Genomic DNA, 20643 nt, shown 5'->3' on the forward strand with positions numbered 1-20643 from the left:
ACAAATTCAATTTCAAAACAAAATGCTCACCCTGACTCACTCAAGGAAGGATCCAGGGTTTTTAATGCAGGGCATTGACTCTGCCTGTTTTTCCCCTCATCATCTGCTTCCCTTAAAAAATGGTATCAACTGCATTGGTAAGAATTCGCATTTCTTTCCTTTTGTTCCCTGGCTCCATTCCAGCATTTCCCTTGTCACACTGATGGGTGGGGTGCCTTTCATATTGGCACAGGACAGTGAGCGGATGTCTCCCCTTATGTTAACCAACAAAGACCCAGTGAGGGGATCTACTCAGAGCCGAGCCTCCTTTGCGTCTTGGGAACACCAGTGGCACCGTGACTTTGTGGCTTGGATTTAGACAATTTTGATGATGGCTGTAGAACCCAGCAGCTCAGAATCCATGAAAAGGAGAACTGGAAGGAGGTGAGTGATACAGATAACGGGATGTCATGTCACAATTGTTGAAGGGACTCTGGCTGGTAAGCAACTTGCTGTGGGGGCAGTAACTGCAACCATAGTTCATTAGTGGGTTATAGATCTTCATTTACAGAGATAAGCTGTTGATTTCATATGAGAGGTGGGAGTAAATTCTCATTTATGTGCCCTGAGAAGAGCCTCTTTGAATTTACCTTCAGTGTCATGCCTTGAAAAAAAAAAAACAATTCCAAGTTTCTGGAAAAAACTGCATGTGTGTTCTGCACACTGACTTGCAGGCAACTGTTTCTAATTAGGGAGCTGAAGCCGGCTGGCAGGGGAAACCATATTTGTCATAAGTTGTGGCATTGCATTTAGTTTGTGTGTCTGTGCTTTTAACATGGGGGCCAGAGATGATTTTATTGGGTTCTTCCCTATGGGTTCTGACTGTATTCTTCATTCTTTTCCATGGTTCATGTGTTCAGCCAATCTGCCTTGTCCCTTCAGAGCCTGCTTCCATTAATACTTCCATTAATAATCATATTAATTGTATTAAACATTAATTATAATACTTCCATTGATTACTTCCATTAATACTCCATTGATACTCCCTTCCATTAATACTTCCATTAATACTCTCATTAACTAGTTGTGTTCCCCAGTCTGGGCTTTCTGACCACTCAAACCCCAGGTTTGTTATAGAAATCATGAAACCTACCTGGGCAGATTGTTGAGAAAATTAGATGGGATAGTCAACAGAGTGCCTAATAGATTGCCTGGAAATAGTACATGCTCAGCACGCCTCAAAAATAAGAGGTTTGTGTTAAATTATCTTTAAGGTAGTTTTAAAAATCTAATTTAATTAATGTTTATTGACTGCTAAGGACAGATGTCGAACTCAGCATTGGGGTCACAATCACAAACAAGACAACAGAACAGATCTTTGCTTCACAGGACTTAAATTTAAGGGAACAAAATCAACAGGCAAATAAATCACTTTCCTTTTATTTCCCTTCATCTTTGCAAGTACAATCCAGCTCAAACTTTAATTCAAGTTCATTACCGAGGCTGCTACTTCTTCTTTTTTTTTTTTTTTAAAGATTTTATTTATTTACTTGACAGACAGAGATCACAAGTGGGCAGAGAGAGAGAGAGGGGGAAGCAGGCTCTCTCTGCTCTCTGCTCAGCAGAGAGCCCAATGCGGGGCTGGATCCCAGGACCCTGAGATCATGATCTGAGCGAAGGCAGAAGCTTAATCCACGGAGCCACTCATGTGCCCCACCAAGACTACTTCTTAATTAAACCTGAAATACTTTCTGACTTAATATTTTCATATTTGTAAACATAGGCAGATTTTATATGCTCAGCATCGATCCCCCTATTCCCGGTGGGAAGATCTTGAAACTATAATGGAGAACTATCCCTATGTTTCACTCTGAGTTAATGTGGATCAGGTGGTGGTCCACTCTGGCTCCAGGAGTGGGACAGAGCCCACGGAATGCTCCCAGACACAGGACCCTGGTGCTTCAGTGCGATCCCATATCCTGGGGTGCATCGATTGGCTTATGTTTAGCCACATGACCCAAGTTTTTCAAATCAAAGTGAATCAAAGGAGCTTTGGTATATAGGCAAGCTCCCTAAGATCCTAGGGTCAATGTTTAGTGTTATCCTACTTCAGAAGGTCTTGAGAGGTGAGCTGAGGGAAGAAATATATTATTGTTTTTTTCCTTCTGAAGACTCTTCTCCCACATCTCAAACATCTTCCTAATTGCCTTGATAGAACCATTAGTGGGGCACCTGCTCCTTATTGCATTATTTCTCCATCTCTGCCCTTTGAAATTGAGAATTCTGGTTGGTGAAAAATTCTTGGCTGATAACCTCTTCACATGAAGAGCAGACTTGTTAAGAGGAGGGGGAGGAAGAGCCGCCTCTCTCCCTGCATTCCTGTCTATACTATATTGTAACATCTCCATGTCAACCCGGTGTCAGAGACAGCCTTTTTTCTAACCCTTAAGGATTCTGAAGCCCAATATGTGATTCTGACGATACCTGAGAGATACAGTGTGGCAATATGCTGACAGAGTAGTTGTCTAGTTTATTTGCTGTTGCAGAAACAACAAGACATGATGCACAGTAAGTCTTTCTGTTGCTCGTTTATCTGAATTTGACTTTGAATAAGTTTTGGAACAGGAAAACCTACTTGCTTCCTAAAGTGCTTCATGACATGTGGCAGTGGTTACCCCTTACATAAGACAACATGTTTCTGTATATTTTAAAACATAGTACTCTCTAAGTTAATTTCTTTATCTTATACTTATTTGTGAGATGGATGTATTCAGGAACACGTGTGATGAAGAAAATCCTCCTCCATTCAATTATTCATGCATTTATGTACTAAAAAAAAATAAATATTCGGCTCCTACCATATGTCAGGCACTTTTGTGCGACCCCAAAGATACAGAAGTGGGCAATATCAGATCTTCATTTTTGGTAGCAGTTGAACATCCATTCAAGAAGTTTCCTTGAATGTGTGCAAGAAGTATCGCTCGCACGCCCTCCCAGATATGACCGCTTTATTCTGAAGTGGAGATGAGGTCTAAGCATTTGGAGAACTCCGTCTCCAAATTACGTCTCCTCACGGTCCCCAGGCGCCCGGCGTGAGCGACCGAGCCCGGCGGGCAGCACGCCCCCGCATCCAGTGCCCGCGCTGGGCGGGGCCGCGGACTCGCGTTCCCGGGGCAGGGCTCGCCTCCGCCGGAACCCCCCAGGGGGCGCTCGCGCTGAGGTTTCCCAACTAGTATCTCGCCGGTTGCCGGGCGCATGGGTTTCGTCAGAAGGTGGAAACCTCTCTGAGAAGCTGCCATCTCCCCACCACCCTCGCGTCCCCGTCTCTTCCTCCCTTCCTTCCTCCCGTCTCCTCTCTGTTCCCTCTGGCTTCCTCCCCGTACCTTCCACTCACTCTCTGAGTTTACTGAGAGCCCAGCCTCCACCTCCAACATTTTCACCCTTTCCCCAGCCCCCACCTCCAAGGATGGAGTCCGTGTTAACGGAGAGACCAAACTCCCCTCTCAGCATCTTTCCCGTCCGCTGTTGCTAAACTGGCCTGAGAGGACGAGGGGGGAGGGCGTCCGACCCCCGCCTCACACCATCACCAACTACACCACCAACCACCTCCACTCCAGAGCCGGATTCTGCATCCTCGGGGTAGGACAGACCTCGTCCCAGGCTCGATTCTCTTCCTACTCTTCGAGGTTGGTACCTCCAGGTAAGTAGATGCCAACTCTGCCTTCCTGTGTTCTTTGGGTCGTTGCGATGGCAAAGTCCTTCGGGGCTGCTGCGTAGCAAGACCAACTTTTGAGATGCGCTGGTTCCGCTCAGATTTGCTTGTTTATCACAGCTGCTGCTGTTTTAAGAAGCAGCTACGAGCACAGTCTTTAATCCGAGGGAACTTTCATCCCATGCATCTCGTCTTCTGCTGTCCGCTCAACTCGCCTCGGTGGGGTGGGGCGCGCGGGGTGGGGAGCAAGCCCGCGGAGGGGACCGCAGCACACCCGCCGGGGATCCGGTCCTGCAAGCGGTGGCGGGGGGAGTGGGGCATTGCCGTTTTAGAAATCGGGGAGGGGGAAGGGAGGAGAGTCCTGGCTGAAGTTGCAGCCTCTCCCTCTGACAGTGAGAAAGCTTTGGGAAATTGTAGCGGTGGCCAGTCCTTGATCTAGCTGCTGTTGGATTTAGCCTCTCAGCTTCCTTCCTCCACCCGCCTTACACTAGGTCCCAATAGTATGTAATTGTGGCCGGGCCTCTCGGGCTTAAAACTAATCAGTAGGCTTGCAAGTCCCTTGATTCAACCAAGTCCCTCAGCGCTCCTTCTTCTGTTAAAGTAGCCATGAGGGAATGGGGCCAGGGGTGGGACTGGAGGGACCACCAAACAGCTAGCCATAGCCAACTAAAGAGATCAGAACCCCTTGTAGGATAAGAGAAGCCCGTGTATTGTTAGGGCAGAATCCAGGGAGACAATTTGGAGGTGATCCATACTAAGTCTCAGTGTTGATGACTATCCAGTGGGGAGCTGGCTGAAATACTCTTAGGAAGATGCACTCTTTTCCTTTTAAAGAAGAGGGTGGGCTTTAAGGCTCCAGTTCCCATCCTGCCCTCCAGATCCCACTGCACCCCCCAGGCGTCCTTGCAAGACTGGCTTCCAGTCCCAGAACTTGGGAGTCTCCAGGAAGTATCACAGACTGCAGTGGTGATCCCAGGGGTTCAACCTTAGGAAATTCGGGCTGTGGGGGTTCCCGAGGTGGAGGGAGGAAAGATGGGCAGAGAAGTGGTGGTGGATAAGTTAGGGAGGGCTGAGTGTCCTGGGAAACTTTGTAAGAGAAATACCTGGAGAGAACAACCCTTCCCCACCCCTCTCCCCCATCATACTTATTGACCCACTGATGCTATAGGATTTCAGCGTCTTTTGGGAGGAGATGCCTCATTCTTCTGCATCTGTGTTCAAAACTATGCAAAACCAACCCTCATTCCCTTGTTTCCTCTTGTTGCTTTGCCAGGGATTTTTAAAGCACTGCTCTGATTGTTTTGGCTCACGTGGTTTTCATTTTCCTAAACAGCATTTTTGAGCTGTCCAAGGTATTTAAAGTGTCCTTAAACTGAGACTAAAGCCTAGTAGTCTTAATGAAAAATCATCTTAACTTCAAATGAAATATTGTTTTCTCCTTGTTCCTTCGATTGCCCTCTTAACAACCCCTATTCTCAAAGATGCTTGTGTGGTGGTTTTCTTTTCTTTTCTTTTTTTTTTTTTTTTGGCTTTACATCAAAAAAACCTCTCTCCCCAGAAAAACCAACTTTCCTAGAGCATAGATGTTTTGAATCCTTGACAATGTATTTAGTTAGTATACACTGGTTAACCTGCATTAGCACATCCCCCCTCCCCTCAAGAGCCAGAGACAAACAAGAATTTTACTTATTTGATGCCCTTCAAGTTTAGGAAGGTCCCACTTCTTTTTATTACTCAGCAGATAAGACAGAGCTCAGGATGGCTATTGCTGTGATTAAATAACTTCTGATGTTTTCATTTCCCTTACTAAGCTGCCATTTCTAGGTTAAATTCATTTTATGGACTTGTCTATTTTTAAAGAGAGACTGACAGAGTTACTCTTGCAGATCAGGGGTCTGAGCTCAGAGTAGGTCAAAGCTATTCACATGTAGGTAAGTGGATCAAAATAGAAGGGCTGGCAAATACAGATAGGACACCTGTGTTAAGTGCATACTAATGAAGACCAGAGTCTCCTCATTTATCTCTGATGGAAAGATTATGACAGCTTTACAAGAACAAACTCAAATCACATCAAAACCAGGTGATGTTCCCTGGGCATTACATAAAAGGAAGTATCAGTCCATAGCAGGAGTTGATGTTGAATCCCGGGCAGTTTTGAATGGTTGGGTGAGGAGAGCTTGCCTGTAATGGAACCAAAGGTCTATTCATGTGTTACCATGTGAAAACTCTCTTGGCCGTCAAACTTTACCTTTCCTGTGAGTGAGTGGTCAGCCTCATTTTTATCCTTCCAGACACACTCCTAGTATAATTTTTTGGAAGCAGGCACAGATGGGGTCCAGCGAGTTTCCCAGCATGAGACAACCACTTCACTAGAGTTTCTAAGTATTTCTTTCAAAACAGTAGCTCTGAGGTTTGTGATTGTTTTTAAATTGTACTTAAAAGACTTCCTGTTTATCTCTAGGTCTCTGGTAGCAACATGGCATTTTGCTTGAATCATTGATTTTTTTTTTTCTTAGGGTAATCCTGCTTTTAGAGGTTTTAATTAAAAAGTCTCTTGTATTAAAGTGTTTCTTAATCTGCATGTGGATTTCTGATTAAAACATACCTCATTCCAGTTAGTAGGAAAAAAGGTGTTAACCTATTTCCAAAGAAGTTTTATGTAGTATTCCAAAAAATGGAAGATTTGATTCTTCCTATCACCAGATGATTTGAGTCCACCATGACTAAAAACCTTAAGATTTTAGTGACTATAAAAAATAACCACAGAGGAAAAAAAAGTGGGTCAATAGTGGAATCTTTATTCTCATCTGTGTTTGAATCTTTTGGAATCCAACTGAATGTTTTCATATGGTTTGCAGCAAGCCTTTTTTATGTACCTTGAAACATAGTACTCTGGATCATTATGACCACCTTTATTCATATAAAGGATTTTTCCATTTGGAGGCAAATGTGTTGGAGGTGAACAGTTGATGTTATGTGTCATTAATGCCCACACTTTCAGGAGGATTTGAATCCAGAACAAAGAGTGAGAAGGGCACTTTGATGGCATCAACCTGACAGACTGGGAAAAAGGCTCTACACTAATAGGGAAAGTCACTTCATGAGTTTTTGTATTTTTTAGCTAGAGATATGGCCAGAAGATCTGTATTTCATTCATTTTGAAGAAGAAAAAGGCTAAATTTGTTCTCTATGATCTTTCCATTTTTGTTTTGTTAATATTTTAAAACAAAACAAAAACCCCTTTGGATGGTATGGTCACTCAAAGTCATATTGCCTTGGCAACAGTAGCCAGTAACCCAGAATCACAAAATACCCAAACAGGACATTTAAAATGCATTTAAAATAAAAATGTCACATGGTTGGGCGCCTTGGTGGCTCAGTGGGTTAAGCCGCTGCCTTCGGCTCAGGTCATGATCTCAGGGTCCTGGGATCGAGTCCCGCATCGGGCTCTCTGCTCAGCAGGGAGCCTGCTTCCTCCTCTCTCTCTCTGCCTGCCTCTCTGCCTACTTGTGATCTCTCTCTGTCAAATAAATAAATAATTAAAAAAAAGTCACATGGTTCAAGACCCTTCTATAGTGCATCAGAACTGACCTTCCAGCCTACAATAATAGAATTCCATTTCACTCTCCCTTTCTCTGAAATGAATGTAGGTGATAAAGAACAGATTATAGAACTTTAATTCTTTTTTAGGATATCCTAAAAGTTCTATAATGGTTTTCCTTTTGAGGGAAGTATGTTATGTAAATAAGTGGGTTGGAGTTACAAATCCATTCTTTGAATAAGGTGTTTATGTGGAAGTTGGTGAAAGTCCAAAATCAAGCTCAATAATTGGATCAGGCATGGTGTGCTGCCTTTTGTATGATATTGGAAGTAGATGATAGATAGTAAGGCCTCGATTAGCACTAAATTCACTGAGTGGATGCCTGCTAACACGTGGGACTGCATAATAAAGACATCGCAGTGCCTGCATATACTTCCCATCTTTTCTGTGCTAGGAATCTCATTTATGTGGGAGCTTTCTGTTTTGTCTATGAATTACTAAATATATATATGATATAGTATATGTTTTCCCTAAGTAGGCAAAGCCCAGAAAGTCCTTTCTCTGGCTCTTGTATTCTTTGGAAAGACTCTTGACAACCACTAGCTTTTAGGTGAGTAAATATTGGAGGCTTGAAAGCCAGTTTTGAAAAGTGGAAGAGAGTGGTAAGGATGCCTTATTTGGAAAGGTTTATTCCAGTTCTCTGGTTTTAGTACACTCCTGGGTGTGGGGGAGCCAACTTAGAGTTGGCCCGTGGTGGGCTTATTTCTAAACTGTGAGCAACAACTTTATCGCTTTGTATCTGTGACTCTCCAAACTGGAAGAGAGCTTGGGGATCATCTCTTGACTCTAGCTATTTAATCTGACAGATGTGGAAACTAAACTTCAGAGAGGTGACTTGGTCAAAATCAGGGACTCACTCCACAACCCCCCGATGACTCCTTTCTCTGTAGAGAGACACAAGTTCCCTGGAGATAATTATTGTGGTGGTGCCAGTCTCTGGTGCCACGGACACTGATAATTTTTACTGAGCTGAGTATAGTGGGGTGGGTGGCTCCTGCCTCTTATGGAGTGTTTTGGGGAGCAGCCTTGGGACTTACAACTTTCTTCTCTCTTGGAGCCAATGCAATATTTACCCAGTAGATGTGATTAAATTTGTGGAAAATCATTGTCTGCAGCCATCTCAGTTAATGTGCATGTTTTGTGAAGAATTGTTCATGCACAGTCTTAGTTTTCTATTTTAAATGTCATAATTGAATCAATAAAATAAACAAAGAGAGTTTATGAGCGGATACACTTCCAGGAACTCACAGGGGAATCTTTTATTCTGTTTTCAATTAAAGGTCCATTCAGAAAGAACACACTCTAAAACGTTGTTTTTCCATCTTTGGCTCAAAACATAATATTTCTAACTTTGTATTTCTTTTTACTTAAAAAACGAGAAACATTTCTCCTTGGAAACATCAGGGGAAAAATACAGTATTTCAGGTTAAGCCTAGAAACCGTCTCAGGTTTAAGGTATCTTGACTAAAAGACCTTTCTTATCGAAACCTCTGCAGGACAATTCTTCGCGCTTTGAGGGAGAGGAGGAACAAAAATAAGCGAGCAGGGGTCCAAGGGGAAGGAAGGGCCCGCCCCTGGTAGCTGTTGAAGCAAGGGGGAAGGGCTGGAGAAAGTTGGCTTTAGAGGAGACGGTCGCTAGAGGGCGCCGGAGCACCGGCAGAGCCCACCTCCTGGGACCATGAACCCGACTTCTAGGCTCAGCGATGGGGTTTAACTGAACCCCAAAGCTGTCCTCAGATATGAAGTATTGGTTTTCCCAGCGCCGTTTACTCTCCAGTCCAAATTGCCTCAGAGAGAAGACAAAAGATGTTGCCTTCGGAATCCGGTGGGGCGCTTGGGTTGCCCAGGAACTGGACAGCTTACCTGCTCTTCGGATTCACTGTGATGCGCTGTCCTGAGTTTGGCCACCCTCTGTTTCCTCACACCGGGGCCTCTTACCAGTGGAAGAACTCTGGATTTAGAAATACCTGGTTTGAATTTGGGGCTTACAGTTCTCATGCTGCAGACAGAATAAATTACTGCACCTGCATGAGTGTTAGCATCCGGAAAATGGGGCTGGTCGTACTTGTGAATGTGGACTGTTTAACAGGGTCCAGTATTTTAGTGGGCAGGCAAATGTTAGCTCCTGTGTCCTTCTCTTAACAGTTCCCTCAAAACTTCATCCTTAACACATGAGCTTCTTTCTCTCCTATCCATGCCCCAACTCCCTCAGCAGAAAGATCTCATTTATCCATCTGTTGAGTAATAATTGATCACAAAACCTGTATTAGGCACTGGGGATACACATGGCATTCGTATCTTTGGAAGTGGCAGGCTTGCGGGCAGACGGGTACGTGAGAACAGATATTGAAACTCATGGAGGTTAAGTGCGAGGAGCGAGATGAGCAAGCTTTTTGTAGGTTGAGAGATCTGGGAATCATTTGCTTTGTGTCAGAGAACCTGGGGAATGGTCCCTCAAGCCCCTTATACTCGGGTGTTTTTGCTTCTCCCTGGATATCAAGGAACCTGGTCTGGGGAGGGTGATTCTGAGGCAGAGGAAGGAGTGGGGTGGGGGAAATCTCACTCAGTGTGCACTTAGGTTTGAGTGTCTGTTTGGCCATGCTGATGGAGGCCCTCAAATCCAGTCAGCTCCTACCACCACCCTGTGGATTTTAGCTTCATCTATATCATAAGTGCCCATATAACTGACTTAATCCATTTAAGCAGGAAAGTGACTTTTAGAGGAAACATGAAAGAAGTATAACAACACAACAAGGAACGCATCACTGAGGGGTGGGCCTGGAATAATCTAAATAAGGATTCTGTTTTTTAAAATACTGAAAGGTGTATTCAATAGAAATATCAATAAAAATGAAAAATAATAAGGGTCATAGTAGAATGGCTAAAAGAAATGTTTTATCATTATTTTTCAAGTGACGGAAAAAGCTTTTAACTTACTTGGAGACCCTGGGGGCACAGGCTTCCTGATCTGATGTCTTTGTTAGGTTTTGTACAGTTGTTTCAACAAGTAACTTAGAGACAGAAATTCCAGTGACCAAATGGAGAAGCCTGAGAGTTTTGTCTGTGAGAACTTGTGGTTGTGACACCAGGGGCTGGGCACCTTGGGCTTCATGTGTTAATTTCCCCTGATTACGTAGATTGCAGAACTCCTAGAGTCTGTAGTTGCAATTCTGTGACTTGACCGATTGTCTATCGTGTTGGAGGAAAGTCCTGATAAGAGGAAAAGGGTAGAAATAGTTGGTTTGGTCCGGGAGGGGCCAGTGAATAACGTTCATCACAGCTCATGGCCCGACTGAATTTTATAGAGACAGGAAAGTAAAAGCTTCTTATGAAATCAGAGAATGTGAGAGCTGGACAATCCTATCAAATTAGGTACACCCCTTTCCCATTCTTCAGATAAGGAAACTGAGTTCCAGCAGGGTGAACTCACTCACGCAAGCTGTTTGGTGTCTGAGTTAGGGCAAGACAGAGGATTCTGTACCCTTTGTCTCTGCCCCGTGCTGCACGAATCTTCCTCCCCACTTCATGGGAGCAGGTCTGTCCCTGTCTTATTCACTGCTGGACCTCAAATGGCCAGGCATCCAGCCGTTGCTCAGCAAGCTTTGGTTGACTGTGTGAACAATTTGGCTTCCTCCTTCCTCACTCTTATTTAGGAGTGTGCCAGAAAATCACTAGGTTGCAATGCAATTTGGTAAAGACAAACATTTGCTGAGCTTTGTTAGGAAGTGGCTTCAGTTTGAAGGTAGACAGAACCTGTTCAAATTTTGGCTTTGCCACTCGACAGCTGTTTGGCTTTGGGAAAATTACCAAGTCTCTCTGAGCCTTATTCCTTTGTTTGTAAAAACGGGGATAGAGGACCTGCGTCATAGGTGTGCACTAAGTGTTACTTATTTCTTAGCCTCCCACTCCTCCTCTCCATTCTTCTCAGAAAAGATTTAAAGGAGGATATAGTACCTTTTCCAAAGTGATTTTAATTTATTTGAGATAATGCACATTTATCTTGCATAAAAAATAAAATTATACTCCACTGTATAAACATAAACACGTATATAATCACTACAAATACATATTTTGTGGGTTAGATATCATTAGTCCTACATTATGAATAATTGGGCCAATGCCAAAGCAGTAGCAACAGGGGAGGACTCAAATCTAGGCTGCCCCCACGCCAATTCCAGAGCTGGGTGTTTTGTTCAAATCCCTGTTTCGTGTGATCTTTTTTTCTTCTCTGTCCTTCTATAGCTGCTTCTCTCATGAAGGCTCAGATCCCCTTTTCCAAGTTATCTTATGGCCTGGCTGGACTCTAGCCCCTGCCCTGTAATGTCACCACGCATGGCTGTGCCCACTCCCCTGGCTTTTCACAAGCTTTTCTGGGAAACAGCTGTATAGTGCACTTCTTGTGATAACTCCAGAGTGCCTAGAACCTTCTGGAACATACATAATTCTCTGTCACCCTGTGTGCATGTCCACTCCCTTAGCATGTATCTTGCATGAAGTCAGGTTTGTGAGTGGCCACAGTGTACATTGAACTGACTCAAAATCAACTCTATACCCTCTCTCATTTATTAAAAATACTCTCACTATATTTTGATTATTCTACATTGTATAATCTAAATGTTTGAAGTGGTACAGATCTCTTACTGTAGACATTGTATATGTAATACAGTATATGTTGTACTTGATGAACAATTTATGGAATTTGGGGGGGGGGATTATTTTGACTCTGTGTGAGTTTTACTTCATTCCTTGAATCATAGCTTCTACCCAAAATGTGCTCCATTATATTTACAAGGCTGTACTCTGTGCTGTATATAGGTAGGTAGAACTTTTAGTGAAAAGCATAAACCTTTAGTCAGGCATTTGTGAGTTTGAATCCCAGCTCTGCTACATCCTCGAAGTTCAATTTCCATACATGTAAAATGAGTAATGGTAGTGCCTGTACCCTAGGTTAGCGAGGACCCTCGAAGGATATGGTGTATATCCATAGTGCCCCAAGTGCCCATCGGATTGCAGGCATGTGGAAATTACTCACATTGTCACTGGTATTGACTGGTGACATCCCTCAAAATTCAGAGCTTACGAGTGATTACCCAAATGGTAGTCGTTTGCTATACTATAAGGGAGTTGTGAAGACTAGGAGTGTGTTTACAAAGGTCTGATAGAAATCAGCAATAATGGGGCGCCTGAGTGGCTCAGTCCTTAAGCATCTGCCTTCCGCTCAGGTCATGATCCCAGGGTCCTGGGATCAAGCCCCACATCAGGCTCCCTGCTTCGCCGGAAGCCTGCTTCTCCCTCTCCCACTCTGCCTGCTTGTGTTCCTCTCTTGAAGTCTCTCTCTCTCTCTCTCCCTCTCTCTCTCTGTCAAATAAATAAATAAAATCTTAAAAAAAAAAGAAATCAGCAATAAAATGTGTGCTTCCCCCAGCCACCGACAACAATTTACCTTTCTCCCCTCCCCTCTCTCTGTTCCTACTCACAGATTTTATGCCTAGCCACAAAGATGACTCAAGGGTTATGCTGGGGTTTCACTAAGATAAAACTTCCTCTGTCCCTGCTGGTTCCAGCTTTATTTCAGATGCAAAGTATGCTTAGCGCTGGCCCCCAGATACTCAGCCAGAATGCAAAATCAATCACACTGCCCTGCAAGGCCTAGCAACAGACATTTATTACAGTTGACTCTATGTATCTTCTACCTTTGCTCAAGAAAAGATTCCAGGCAGCCAGCAGCAGACATATTAGGTACTCTCTGCTATCAAAGTCTAAAATGCTACCTGCATAAAATACTCTTTTCAGAGAGACCCAATGCATGTCTCAAAGGTGTGGTTCTCACACTTCAGGACGAAGTCAGACTCTCCTGGAAAACTTGTTACAACACAAATAGACATCTTCTAGCCCCTGCCAGGTTCGGATTCGGTCGGTCAGGCACTGGAACCAAGTCATGTGCTGACAGTTTCCCCAGTTTGGCTGCTGCTGGTTTGGGGACCACCCTTTGAGAACCAAGTCTTAAATGCTCACTTCCTATAAACAAGCTGTGCATTTGCTCTCCTGTGTGATACAACTGAGAACAGCATTAGTGGTAAAGAAAGGGCTCTGATATTTACCGAACCACTGTGACATTGGCTAGATGCCAGGCACCTCACTGGTCACCTTATGCATATTATCTTATTTAATTCTCAGAACTATCCAGTCTATCAATTCATAATTATTTATTGAGACCCTATCATGTATCATACCATGTGCTGTGCTAGGCTCAGGGGATCTGGCAGGAACACACAGACATAGCCCCGACCTTCTGGATATCATGTTTCAGCAAGGAAACTTGCTTGAGCAGAAAATTATAAGGGTAATTAGTCTGATCCATAGAAAATGGAAGCCCAGAGAAGCTGAATAACTCGGCTAAGGTTACACAGCTAATGGGAGACAGAGGAGACAAAACAAATCTGAAAACCATCTTACTCCAAAATGTGTACTCCTTCCACTAAATCAGGAATTCTTAGACTTTTTGGTCTTAAGGCGCCTTTCCACTCTCAAAAATTATTAAAGACCCCCAAAGAGCTTTTGTTTGTTTAGATTAAATCTGTCCACATTTACTGTATTAGAAATTAAAATGGGTCACCTTTTGGTAATTGTTGTACTAAACCACAATGCAAATAGTACCATTTTTCTTAGATTCTCAACCCTAATTTGTTTCGATGACCTTTGTAGCCAGCAAAGATGAGACATGTCTCCTCGCCTCCTAAACGTTTTGTGTGTGTGTACATGTACGTGTGCGTGTGTGTGTGTTTTAAATACGACAGCCTCTCTGAAGCCTTAGCCTATATTTCTAGTGAAGACAGCTTCCTAAAGAAAAGACTGACCTGCTTTGGAATTGCTTTCTTACATTTTTGCGTGTGTAAGTATGTATGTGTATGCACACTTACGATAAAGAAAAGCAACAGTTAAACTGTCCCAGACCAAACTGAGATATGGTGACTTTATTATTCATTGGAGGATCTCTGTCCCAGCTGAGGGCATTTATGAAGACACAGTTCATGCACATTTGTGATGTGTGTTGCCTTCAGGGTTCCCCAGGGCACGTGCCTGCAAAAGGGAAGCCCAGGGAAGCAGCTGAGGGCTCACTCCTGCTGCCTCGTTACGGTGGGAGGAAGAGATGAACGATCAAACTCCAGAGCTGTGGCGTTGTGTCCTGTTGGCAGCCAAATTGTGTTTGATTGTGGGCTAATGACCGAAATACTGCCCTTTTCCATCATTTTTATTCATTATCTAGCAGGAATGAGAAGTCCTAGTAGATACTTTCCTTTGGTGTGTAATGGTCCGTGGTTGCTCAGACTCTGATGCTTTGGCTGGCTCTTAATGCTTTATGGCATGGTTAAATTTTACTGAGTAAAATCAACCAAATCAGGGCTGACACCGCTCAATGTAGTTCTCAACTGGTGATCAATGAATGAGTTCAAATCTCTTTATTTTCATAGAAACCAATGAACCAAGTGCGATGCGGCAACGGGGTTAGGGCGGTGACTGGGTTGTACAAGAGCCTTGGATGAGAAGCTGGAAAGAGAGTAAATCTTCCAGCCCTTTGATTCTTTTGTCTTTTTGAAAATAAACACTTGGATCACTGGTTCAGAGACACTTTAAAAATGTTTATCCAGATGTTTGGTGTCACGGAGGCCCATCCCACATCCAAAACAAACAAATAGAGAAATATGATGCGAGGAACTCACTTGTCATCTTCCTTCAAAGCCGAAATTTGACACGAAGCACTTCTGTGAGTGGATTCCTTGACGGGGCGTGGATTCCTTGACGGCGTGGATTCCTTGACGGGGCGGATTCCTTGACGGGGCATTTTTGTGTAAAGGGCACATTTTGCTAGGCGATTATAACTTTGTAAAGGAGTTCCCTTTCTGTAAAGGGGCAGGCAGTTGGAGGAGGGCCTGGGGCATAATTGGGCATACCTGCCAGTCGCATCTTCTTTTGACTCACATCAAACAGGAGTCTGTGTGATATGATCCGTGAGGGTCACCTGGGAACCCTTTCGGCCAAGTTTTTGATGCTATTTTTAAGTTGTGAGCTTTTTGCCCCAAATTCTCAGATTCAGACTCAATGGGCTTTGCTGAGCAACACTCTCTCAAGTGATGAACCCTATTGGTTTTGCAGCTGGCTGGGGCCACTTTTGAGATCCGCTTTCTCTAAAGCAGACACAAACAGGGAAGGATGCAGACCCCACTGCTCCTCAACCCATCCCCCTCCACCATGCCCAGGGAATGGGCTCAGGGAAGATCAGATCTTCTTATTGATCCTTCGAGTGCCCCAAGTCTGCCCTGTCAACCAAGCTAAGCAGCCCAGCTTAGACTTGGCCTCCAGCAAGAATGGATGGGAGTTATTGCCTATAGGGACAAAATGATGGGAATCTGCCTGATATCCTAGGGACATTATCTTTCCTGAACTGGGGAGAAGAGATGATACCCAATTAGGGAGGCTCAGCATTTGGTTATGTAGATGAAAATTTCCATCCCTCTTTGGTTGGATGGCCAGGAACAGTTCTATTTATCACTCCTATTCCTTCCCTCTGCTTTATGGGTAGTTGTAATTAGCTGGTTATAGGTTCATTCTCTAAACTCCTTGTTCGGTGATTTTTCCTTTATATATACTTCTTAGCTTCTATGAATCTAAGGGAGGTTTGCGATTAAATATGATCGGATTAGGGCAAACTTAAGATCTACAGCCCAAAAAGGTCATTGTCAAATGAGATTTTCTAAGGGCAGGTGTCAGCAAAATATAGCCTGTGGGCCAAATCTAGCAGGCAGACTTTTTTTTTCTGTAAATAAAGTTTTATTGGAACACGATCACACCTGTTATTGCTGATAGTGACTTGCATACTACAGGGTCAGAACCGGGTAGTTGTGACACACCCTGTGGCCCACACAGTCTGCTGTCTTGCTCTTTGTAGAAAAGTTTGCCAGTTCCTGTGCTTGGGATATATTGCTATTTGGTCATCTCTAGATGGGAAACATGCATAAACTTAAAAACATCCAAGGGAGGAGTATTCTGAAATTTGGGCCATAGACCAAATATCTAAATGATAGAATTTTGTTGCTATGCATTGCAAAGATCTTGTACACAGTAGGTGTTTGCTGGATGAATGATTGTGAGTTTCTAGATGAATGGTTTATGGTCTGTATTCCATTTCCCCATTTATAAAACCAAAGTATCTGATTTGATCTCTAAGGGTCCTTCTTGCAGGAGTATTTTACGTATGAGAGAGAGAGGAGGCAAGGCACCCTCGGCACCTTGCACCCCAGTCTGCCAAAGTGACAGCCACAGCCTCTTGAATCACCATCAGTCATACTCACTTAGCATCAGCTGGAATTATTACGCAGGGTCAAAAGGCATGACAGTCCCCTGTCACAGTGTTATCGGGTGTCCTATGTGGAGAGAGGCATGGGGATTTAACAGATGAGAGCATCAAAATCATGCCAAAGGCTTTTTCTGAGTCGGATTATGGAGATGGGTTTAAAGAACATGTTTATTGTTCACGCTCAGCAGCTCTTGGTATAATCTTGGGCACATACCAGATGTGCCTGATGTCCCTCTGCTCATGCAACAAACTCAGGGGGAAATCTCATACAAGTGGGTGGAAAGCTATTGATTGCCTACGTGGTGGGGGGGGGGATAGAGGAGGCACAGGTGATGGTAATCTCCTGGCTCTTACTGGTCCTCCAGCTCTGGCGGGAGGGGAATGAGAGTTGCATCACCTGGGAGAAGGGGGTCATGCTCTGTGGTGTGATCTGGGTAGCCAACTCCTGCTTCAAAGCATAATTGTGTCCCTCTCAGGCACCGGAGTTCCCACTGTCCTCTTTCCTGAGGAAATAGCCAGGGTTTCCATGTGCTATGGAAAATCCACAGATTTGCCGAGAAGTTATTTATTAATTCATTCATTTGGAAGGGTGACATGCTGCCTTTGCTGAGAGGCAGGAAGAGCTTCAGCCTCCATATCCACATCCCAGGCTGCACCCGAGTTTCCTTTCAGGCACCCCAGCATCCAGAGCCCTGGGCACAGACGGAGCAGCCCTGCCTGCCTTCCCTCATGGTAAGTGCCTTACTCACGGGCAGGTCGGACAGCTGAGAGCAAGCAGCATCCTGAGCAGCCCTTGAGGAGAGGAAAACCCACTCACAAGCTCTCGGCTTTGACCTGCAGGACCCAGACTGCTTCCTGTTCAGAAAGAGGAGGGGAGGAGGGCCGGACAGGGCTGACACTAGCACCCCGCGATTTGTGCCCTGTTCTGACTCTGGTACACCGAAGCTCCATGGGTGAGGGTATGTTGCATGGAAAGACTGCCCGGTCCTTCTGGCCGAGGAACAGAATTTGTTCCTTCTTAGGATGTTAGTTTCCGAGAGCTCCTAATTCTTAGAACTTCGGAGAGCCAGGAGTCTCAGGACTGGGTGCAGAGTGACTGTTTTTTGGTCTGCTGAAGTACTAAGAACTGCTAATGTCGCAGTTCAGTAATGGCAAGGCTGGGTCAGGCGAGAGCATTGAGGCACATTTTCGTGAGCCCCGATTTTCATACTGGTTGACTCATTCTGTTTTTAAAGTAAGGACACAGGAGCACCTGGGTGTCTCGGTTGGTTAAGTGTCTGCCTTCAGGTCCTGGAGTCCTGGGATGGAGTCCAGAATTGGGCTCCCTGCTCTGTGGGGAGGCTGCTTCTCCTGTCTGACCCTCCCCCATCTCATGCTCTCTCTCTCAAAAATATAAATACAATCTTTAAAAAAATTAAGTGGACAGTCATATGCATATGATTGTAAACATTCCTTATTCCTTTGTATGTGTGTCTTCATAGGTCCCAGTTACTGTATATTTACCTTCATTCATCAGATTTATTTTTCAGATGTATGGTTACAGACTGAGGCAATACCGTGTCTTTTACTTTGAAACAAATTCATTTAAATCTTTCGTCTAAAACAAGAGCTATCTGAGTATTTCTGCTACTCGCTACCTAGGGCTTCGATTTCATGTGCTATCAAGGCAAAGTCTTAGAGTTAGAAGTTCCTTTGGGTTAGAGATGGCACTGTTCCAGCAGCTTGGAAACGAAGATGCTAATATTCAGCTTCACAAAATTGGACATAATTTAAAACTTTAACATGCTTCTCCACTTGCCTTATTTGTAAATGTTGATCCTGGCACGGAGAACCTCAGAGCTTTTCCTATTTTCTTGTTTCACATCTCGTTAGGAACGTGCAAAAGGAAAGGTAATAAAGGACAATCTTTTCAAGATAAAACATGATTCATAAAGGTGACAGCCATGCCATATGTGAGCAGTGATTAACAGCTGCAGAGTCTGCTAACGGCTTTTTAAAAATAAAGTGATAAAGCAGATTTTCCCATTATTTCGTGTTTCGGTGCTTGCTCAAGTGCGTCGCCCTGATTTTTCTCGTCTTCATTTTATTGTGTAGCAATCGAATCACCCTTCATGTCCCTGCAGTGCTATATTAGGGCTTAGTGAAATATGTCACATACATCCCTGGTTATTCTTCCAGTGATATTTTAAGTTTCGAGATGATGTGGTATATTACAGCTATAACCTCTTTTAAAGCCACTTGTTTTATTTCTGTAGAATGCGTTTGGGTGGACAGGAGGGAAAGCGTTTCAAGGCTTGCTCATTTGGAATTGGTTTACTTTAATTTAGAGTTGTGATGGCAGTGGGCATGGGCTTAATGAGGTGTCACGAGTTTAAATGGCCTTCCCCTGCCATCGCCGTCAGATGCAGGCTGCAGGGCTGGTAGGTACGGACGGGCACAGAGACTGTTCACTTCTGAGATGTGGGGTAGAAGGGGAAGAAGGCTCTTATGTTAAAATTCCCTTGTCATTTTAGTGAAATAGGTTGATTCCAGGAAATGCATTTTCATGAAATTCAGTTGTGTTTGGGAAGCTAACAGGGCATGCTTTTCCTGATTGATGAGCCCCCAGCAACTTGCCTTATACAGGGTGGTAATTTTTTTTTTTTTTTAAAGATTTTATTTATTTATTTGAGAGAGAGACAGTGAGAGAGAGCATGAGCGAGGAGAAGGTCAGAGAGCAAAGCAGACTCCCCATGGAGCTGGGAGCCTGATGCGGGACTCGATCCCGGGACTCCAGGATCACGCCCTGAGCCGGAGGCAGTCGTCCAACCAACTGAGCCACCCAGGCGTCCCCAGGGTGGTAGTTTTAGTCTTTGTGGGTCACTGTTCCCTTGGAGAACCTACTAAAAGCCATGGACATTCTCACCTGAAGAGCAAACACATCTTTTTGTACTCAAGTCTGCTTCTATTTTCAGGGGTTTATGGATGTAGATCTTCTTCTTTTCCCATCAATCACCCCTTCATTGTCTCCTCAGTGGATGTGTTTTTCATGGCAAATTTCCTTTTAGAAAAGTATGTACAGTAACACTTATAACGATGTGGCATTTCTGTTAGAGGGAAAGGGGAACACTAGAGCTGGAGACTTCTTGGGAAGCCCGGAGCTGCCTGGGATCTTTTTTTGGGGTTACCACAAAGAGCTGTGCCTTTGTCAAGAGTTAGACTCCAGCCTTCCTGTGTTGTCCAGGGCACAGTCCAGATTGAGTGTCTGGGTCTTCAGGGGTGGATGGAGGAGGCGCAAAGGCAGCGCCTCGGGGGGTTGGCAGTGAGGGGGGCATGGCTGGATGCCAATGAGAGGCATTCCCCTGCCCCTACCCTGTGGAGCCTCTGAGCCCTGATTCCCTGATGGGCGGCCCAGGGAGCCAGTGGACTGAGTGAGTCATGTGACACCTTGGCACAAATAAGAGGAGAAGACCTCCTACTGCAACTCCTGGTGGCTGGCCAGTGGTGCCTCAGCCTTCTGCCCGGATGTCCTCCAGAGCTCTCAGCTCTGGGTCATGAAATGCAGCCTTCCTGGGGCTGACTTCCCCAGATCAATGGCACTGTACCTGCAGGAGATGGCGGGTGCTGGCCAGTGAAGCAAATCAGAGGTTGGAGTTTTATGCAGGAGCACTGGCAAGCCTGGGTCTAGGTGCTGGGCACCCTGTAAGGCACTAAGACATATTTTGGAAAAAGAAAGAGAATAGTATAAAAATGGAAGATCCAGAAGTACAAGGGTAAGATTTGGCCTCTGCCCCTTCTTTTTCTTTTATTCTACCTTCCTTTCTCCCACCCTGTCTTGTTTTTCCATTTTTCTTTTCATCATTCCTTTCTTCTGTTCTGCTCTTCTCCATCCTTCCCTCTCTCTTTCCCCTCTTTCTTCCCATTTTTCATCATTTTCTTCCATCCATCTTCCTTTCCTTACATCCTTCCATTAAATCAATACATGTATCTAGGTGTCTCTTGGGTGCTGTTGGTTCT

At 44.4% G+C, this 20643-nt stretch overlaps 1 protein-coding gene across 2 annotated transcripts in view; it reads left to right on the forward strand.

Annotated features, from left to right (window-relative positions):
- Window positions 1-390: 390 nt before the first annotated feature.
- CPNE4 (copine 4) overlaps window positions 391-20643 on the forward strand; it is a 485767-nt gene continuing 465514 nt past the window's right edge. Inside the window, exon 1 of one of the 2 annotated variants that reach the window (XM_044252375.1) lies at window positions 391-423. In XM_044252375.1, the coding sequence (XP_044108310.1) occupies window positions 401-423 (23 nt within the window). In that variant the 5' untranslated portion in view covers window positions 391-400. Of the gene's footprint in view, window positions 424-3198; window positions 3680-20643 lie in introns of those variants that run through there. The other variant, XM_044252376.1, reaches the window with a different exon arrangement.

Source organism: Neovison vison, chromosome 6 (assembly GCF_020171115.1).
Source record: "Neovison vison isolate M4711 chromosome 6, ASM_NN_V1, whole genome shotgun sequence".
Classification (NCBI taxonomy): Eukaryota; Metazoa; Chordata; class Mammalia; order Carnivora; family Mustelidae; genus Neogale; species Neogale vison.